Genomic DNA, 7,471 nt, shown 5'->3' on the forward strand with positions numbered 1-7,471 from the left:
TAGCTACCACTAACATCTTGATAAAATTGTGTATACACAGAAAAGGCATTTTGATAACTCTATCACATGCTCAGATATCACAAAAGGGGTTTAGCTGAGTCAAATAGTTGTGCAGTGCATGTGAATTATAAAGGTGCGTATACTTGATTGCTTCCAATGAATAAAAACAAAGGTTGCATATATATCAAATGACCATCCATGTGAACTTGATGATGATAGCTTTATATTTCCTATCCAATGGTTATTTCCATTTTCTAGTTCATTTAAGAAACAAAAGCTGTAAGCATTGTAGCTGAAGTGTGTCAAGTGAGTGACAATCATTAAGAGTCACCTACATGATCCACATATGAATAACAATTTCAGTAAAAGAAGAATGTGTAGATAGGAATCAGCTTCCCCAATCAATAACATTTCTGCAGCTCATTGTAGACTGGGGGAAAAACAAATTTCTATCACAGTACAAAATGGCACTCCTTAGAAACAACTAAGAACAGTCACAAAATACTATTTACTCCCTCAATGTTGTGGTAGGCTAAACACATTGGAAACAAACTAATTGAATTATGTTCTACTTTGATTGGAATGTGGACCTCACAATAACCTGCTGAGGGATTTGATAAGTAATTTCAAATTCTTTCTGGTAGTTTCATCACCAGTGAAACCCAAAATATCAGAGCTAACATTCTGCAAAATGCAACCAAAAGAAATCAATCAGTTAGTTACAGTTTTAGGACATTTAAAATTTAGGGGGTCCTACCTCAATGTTCTTCAGCGTAAAAATAAGAGTATATATAGACTTTTGGAGCAGTTCAGTGTTCTCAGGGGTCATAATGGATGAATGTACCCTTCTGCAAAAGTATTGAATGATTTCGATTAATTAGAATTTAGAATACAATAAAAGATTTAAAGAAACCACTATACTTAATGTTCTGAGCTTAAAAATAAAAATTAAATTGACATATTATCAGTTCAATTATCTTAAGCATTATTGTCATGGATCTTCAAGGATAAGCAATGGCCCTGGAAGTTTGACATTATCTATAGAGAACTCTCAAACAGAATCCATTTCACATTTTATACAAAAACCCAATAAATATCCTTATTTTTCAAGTTGATTTTGAAATGAACATATCATTTACCATTTATTATTTCCTCAAAAAAGAAAAAGAAAGAACCTCCAGGATAATGAAACCCATAATATTCTATATCCATTTTGTTCATCTTTCTACAGATTATTCTCCAACTTTTCCTATCCTAATACTTTCTCTTTGTTTACAAATTTTGTTTCTCATTTTGTCTGCATTCTATACTTTCACACACCCACACTCCTGTGTAAGAGAACTTCTGATGCAATTTCAACTTTCAGAGATAAAGATATAAATAAGACATGTTAGATGTTACAAGTTACAATCACATATATCACAATGTCAAATTAGAGATGCACACATGACAGAGAAGTTACAAACTAACCTCAAATCATCAGATGCTTGTGTAAGGCTTCTGGTTAAATTCTCAACTTCCTTCAACAGGTTACTATCACGAACTTCGGTCAACAAAGGTTGAACATCTTCAGCCATGGCTTTCATCTGTGACATCACTACATCAAATGGAAAATATGAGTATATGAGAATCCGTGATAGAAAAGTATGTATTAAAGGCAACAACATACATACATACATGTATGTGTGTGTGTGTGTGTGTGTATATATATATATATATATATATATATATATATATATATATATATATATATATATATATATATAACACAAACAACAAAGAACCTGAAAGCCATAAATAAGGTACATGTGCATTTAACTAAGACACCAAAGTTCATAGATGATTTCATTATCACTTTGGATATCAATCGCAAAAGTATACTTGACATAAGATGTATTAATATGTTACTATTTAAATGATAATGAACCCAAATGAGCATAGTTCATAATAAGTTCCTCAGAATCTGGATAAAGATCAGATGACTTTATATGGAATATGTTGTTTGTTTTTGTAAACAGAAAACTTTATGCAATTGCAGCCACTGGGCTTTAGGAGAATGGCTCAAAAAATATTAAATAAATAACAAAGTATCTATAAGAACGTGGATATTGAGTATCCAGAATACAATAACATATCTTTGCATAAGTTCTTCCATTAACTGCTGTAAGGTTTCATTTGAAAGAGCTAATGGAAAGCCTGTTGGTCATGAAATTAACTTAGGACTTACATAAGGTGTTTTAGGCTTATTTCAATGGTTTCTTGGTGTAGCTTATAAAAATAACCTCTATATTGCTTATAAGTTTTCATGATTAAATTTAAGGCATAAGCCCTCATGAGATAAGTGTTTCTTGAATAGGTGTTTGATTAAGTCGCTTAACCAAACATATCCTAATTAGTAAAACCTGTAACTTATTCAGAAAAAGGGAATATGTTATCAATATAATAAGAGCGTATAATAAAATTAAATTCCCAAATCAAGACTTTCAAACAGAGAATTCTAAGGCATTAACAACAAAACTTGTTCTAGTTTTCTAGTGCTGCAATAACTCAAAGTTGGGCAACCATCCATTTTGTATTGGCAAGAAAATTGCTTGATTCAGCAGTCTACTTCAGAGCATATTTTTCCAATCAATCAGGCATAATAATATAAGAAAATTACATCACACCTTTGTAAGAAGTGGCTTCGCTTCTTCCATAATAGAAGCAGCTCGTTCAGCCAATGAATAGCTATTAGCAATGCCAATTTTCTCAACATCTTGCCCAAGACGAGTAAAAATGCCGACCAATTTATCCAAACTTACTCCTTCTATACCCTTAATCTTTTCTCTATCACACACAATGAGTCCTTCTTTGGAACATTCTTGGTCAAGAGGTCCAGTTGAAGGCGTTGGAATAGGATCACGAGGAGTAATGTCAATTATAGTTTCCATAAGAAGACCTGATTGATTAACTTCAACCAACGAATTCCGTGGTATGATTGTTTTATCGTCTTCAATCTACAAATAGAAGAAACCAAAGGTTTAAACTGATTAACACACCAACTAAAATAACAAAGTTCAAAGCTAAGCAATATTTCAATTGAAACAAGGTTTCATATCCATCCTAGAGATAATGTAAAGAGGCACCTCAACTATAGCTTCAATACTTCTTAGGGAAGGATTCACACGAATGACATCTCCAACAGTGACCCCTCTGATCCTCACAGGAGTTCCAGTGCTTATTCCACAGGCCTGATCAAATTCAAACGTTGCTGTGTACTTTCTGAATTTTGATCTCATTTGAAAACCCTTCAACCAAGCCAAACTAAGAGCAAACAGAACTGCACCTGAAACTATAAACAATCCTACCCCACCTTCCCATATGCTCCTTCCACCAAACCCAAAATCGCCTAATGGACGCATCGTTTGCCTCCATAGGGTACGAGGAATGTCCAAAACAACAGCAAGAGGATTAGTTGATCCTGAAGCTGGCGATTGTTCAATGTGCCCTTCATCTGCTGATGTAGCTCTTATGGTGTTTATTTTTCTCAGAGGTTTAAATGGAAGGCAGGGCATACAATTCACAGAAATTCCAGTAATCCGGGTCGAAGATAAAGCACTTGGCAAAGTTGAAGCATGCAATGGAGAGTTCTTAATCATCTTTGACCAAACGTTCTAACTCACAAGGACTAATTCCTCTGAATGTTGAGCAGGAAATGAGTCAACAAAAACAAAGACTCCAGCAGCCAAAAATTGCCCTACAAATAAAAAACCACAGAACCCTGATAAACAATACGCACATAATTAAGAGACAAAACGAGATGAAAAAACAAAAGTCAGCCAAAAAAGACAACACAACTCGATTCCGATGGTTATAAACTGTAATTATTCAATGAAAACTCAAATTGATTAAAATGGAGCCAACATTGAATGAGATATGCAAAAAAATAAAAATAAAAATAATCCACAAAAATAGATTTAGATTGAAGACAAAATGTCTTTGTATTTGGGAACCAATTAATTTAATTACAATAATAATAGCTTCTTTCTTTAACTTGGGCACAAAGCAGAGAACAGTAAAGAGATTCATTTCCCTAAAACAAATAAATAAAACAAGTCGCTCGCTAAAAACATAAACATATACCTATCACCTGTCCTAGGCACTAATACAGTAGCAGAAATGGAACAAAGACATCAAATTGATACCTCAAAAGAAAAGAATCAAAAAAATAAAATCTGGGTTTCCACCAGCACCCTACGCCCATTTCAAAAACAAAATTCCTGTGCAGGAAACAAGAGAAACTCCGAAACCCAACTCAACTAAACTATAATATTGCCACACAAAGGGTTCTACCCAGTACCTGTAACAACCATCCACCTATTCGGAAATCAAACTTTCTCATGGGAACTGAAAAACCAAGCGAAAATTCAAGGTGTGGAAGGGAAATTTCAGAAGTGACATTGGCGGCACTGTAAGATTGAGGAGTAAAGTGAGGTTTGAAACATACCCAGTAATTGAAACAATAGAAGGAGAGTGATTACTGGCTCAAGCTTTTCTTTTCTATGTAGCGAAAGAGAGTGACAAGGGGTTAGGCTATACAGATCCGTATGCAATAGCAGGAGCCATGGACGGTGAGTGAGAAAATACCAAAGAGAGAGAGAGAGAGAGGGAGAGGGAGAGGGAGAGGGAGAGAGAGAGAGTCAAGGAGCCTCGTGGAACATACATACACAGAGCCCAACATTAATCCTATAATGGGCCCAATTTATTTTCTTCTAATATGTTTATTTTTCTTACATATGTTTTTACTCTTTTAAAATAGGGTGGAACAAGGGGGAAAGGAAGAGACGTAGACACTTTGGAAGTAAATAATAAAAAATTTAGGTATATGTTAAAAACTAATTTTTAAAATAATTTGATATAAAAGTAATTTTTAAAATTAAATTGGAACTAAAATAAAAGAATTCATATTTTAAAATAAATAATATATTAAAATAAGTTATTCTGCAATATGAAAATTTAAATTATTTTATTTTATTTTACTTATTTTTATAATATTTGTATATTAATTATTTATTTGTTACAAGATATATATGAATATATATTAATAAATATGAAATTATTTACTTTATGTTATTTATTATTTTTATAATAAAGAAACATTTATAAATAAATATTAAATTAATATGTTAAATTTTTATCATTATTTATTTTATTACAATGTAAACACTTATAGTAATTAATAGCAATATAGTCATTAAAATAATAAAAATAAAATATTTAAATTTAAATACTCATAAAATATTTAGACACATAATTTTATAAATCACATGATTATGATACTTTCATCCCAATAAGAAAAGAAGAATGATGGTTGACACCTATGGCTTTATTTTGGGGATTCTTATTATTTTATTAAAAAATAAATAAAATTTAAATTTTTGTTTGATAATTTTTTTAAAATTTTAGGTTAAATACGTTTTTTAGTCATTATAGTTATATATAAAATTAGAATTTATTTCTCTCTTAAAATTTATATAAAATTTATTGTTATATTTTAATAATACATGATATACATTCTTGAGAATCAACAATGTTAACTTTGAGGTGACATTTATAACGGTTGTAAAATCCTCTTTTTCTGCCCTAAAAATTTAAAGGGGCTTAGCACCATTGGACCTAAGTACTGGCCCATAGGGTGTCTAAAGTCCCTAAGATAGCTTAACTCCTTTCATTTTTGCCTTTCTTGCAAAACAATAACTTACCTACTCTCCTTTTCCTTTCCCATAGCTCTGCTAGGGTCTGAAATTCAATCATATTCAAGTTTAGCTCGACCTCGTTTCTGCTCACGTAAGTGGTTCGTCAACTCATACTATTCTTCGCTGGTTTGGTTCTTCGTAATTACTATTAGGGTTCCTTATAGTAATCTCGTACCCCATTTGTGTTAGGGTTTTCAGCTCTTAAATCTGCTTCGGGAACTTTCGTGCTCATTCGCTTAAGTGTCGAGGTCGTTTGGCTAGTCCTTTTCCAGGTAAGGGAAGCTAGGGTTTCACGTTATTTTTATTTTATGCGATTACTGTTTTGTGAAATATGAGATAAGATTGGGGAAAACGTTAGTTTTTGGTATATTTCTAAGTTAGGGATTCAAATATTCGTGAAACTATGATATTTGACGTTATTTTTCGTATTCTGGATGCGTCGCATAGTCGCTAGGCGAGTCCCCTGGGTCGTTGGGCGACTGCGTGTTTTTCTGATATGCGCAGTTTTAGTAAAATTGACTTTCCCGACTCATTAACCGTTGGATTGAACTCAAATTTTGACATTTGGTTCATAACATGCTATTTTATGGTTTGACCGGTTGGATCATCGATTAGATGTTTGTAGCTTGAGAAATGTGTCACACATTACTGCAATGATTTTTATTTTTTGATAATAAATTTTCTTAGGAATTTTGGTGTAAGAATTATGGTTGTGGGTTGTGCTTGATTGTATGGAATTGCAGGTACTTAAATGTTGGCACTCATTTATTTGGGATGAATATTATTTTGTGATATATGTATGTCTTGGTATGCATTTATAAAGTATGAGATGAATGAATTTGCATGAGTGATGTGATTCATGGATTGTGAATGATGAACTTGGATAAATCTTGGCATGCGATTTCAATGAAATGGTTGGTTATATATGTGGTCATGAATTCGGTATGAACAATAATGTTACATTGATGGCATGGTATTGGTATGAGGTGAAGTTCTATATCCCTGAATTGGGAAGAATGGGATGGTATGAAATCAACATGGAATATGAATGAGGATAGGTTACAAAGGATGGTGTGAGGTGTTAAATGCATGATCAATATTATTTATTTGTTTGGAATGTGATTGGTATGTTGTCAGTACGTAATTCCATGGCCCCTATTAGTGGGAGTCCATGGTGGTGCCTCATCTATATAATTTGGTAAGGATTCAAGGTAAGGTTGCATCCTGACACTCTAAGGAGTCAGTTAGTCTCACTTAGAACGGACTCACTCTTGTGGTGAGAGTAGCAGGAGGCCTAAAACTCATTAAGGGCTAACCTTGTGTGTGGGGGATTGAAACATTGTAACACTTGTAACACTTAGCTCGGGGGTGAACAGCTCGGGGATGAGCACGGTAATCCACCACAAGTGCAAGCATCCGCTAAATCCCACCTGATTATATGTAATTTGGATGAGTCAAGTCTAAGTCTAGTGTATTGCTTAAGAAGTCATAACATGATTGGTTGATGAATATTGTTTTGGATTATGTAATAACATGTTATTGCTTGATAAACTGTTTCTACTCTAGCTTACCATGTTTGCTTGGTAGGGTTTGAGAAATCAACTTGGTTTTACATCTTAACAATGTCTAAGGTTCGAAGTTGAACAGTGTGGGAGGTTTGAGGTTGAGGTTGGAGGCCATGAAGCGTATAGGGAAAGCATATGGGTAGTTGGAAGCTTGTGGGAGGCAAAGCTTTG

General features: G+C 33.3%; 1 protein-coding gene across 3 annotated transcripts; it reads right to left on the bottom strand.

The window, feature by feature from the left end:
- Positions 1–201: 201 nt before the first annotated feature.
- LOC114188695 (protein TRIGALACTOSYLDIACYLGLYCEROL 2, chloroplastic-like) lies at positions 202–4,740 on the bottom strand. Of its 3 annotated transcripts, XM_028077296.2 has the most exons (7): positions 4,487–4,700; positions 4,340–4,386; positions 3,126–3,736; positions 2,667–2,996; positions 1,471–1,586; positions 758–848; positions 202–684 (listed from the first exon to the last, which is right to left on the bottom strand). In XM_028077296.2, the coding sequence occupies exons 3-7, from the start codon at positions 3,636–3,638 to the stop codon at positions 592–594; spliced, it is 1,143 nt and encodes a 380-aa protein (XP_027933097.1). In that variant the 5' UTR covers positions 3,639–3,736; positions 4,340–4,386; positions 4,487–4,700; the 3' UTR covers positions 202–591. The 3 variants fall into 3 exon arrangements, with proteins under 3 accessions (XP_027933097.1, XP_027933096.1, XP_027933095.1); XM_028077295.2 differs by lacking the exon at positions 4,340–4,386 and having other exon boundaries at positions 4,487–4,740; XM_028077294.2 differs by having other exon boundaries at positions 4,340–4,700.
- Between the last annotated feature and the right edge of the window lie 2,731 nt (positions 4,741–7,471).

The sequence above is a fragment of the Vigna unguiculata genome, chromosome 6, assembly GCF_037176805.1.
Source record: "Vigna unguiculata cultivar grain cowpea cultivar isolate G323 ecotype 2 chromosome 6, ASM3717680v1, whole genome shotgun sequence".
Taxonomy (NCBI): Eukaryota; Viridiplantae; Streptophyta; class Magnoliopsida; order Fabales; family Fabaceae; genus Vigna; species Vigna unguiculata.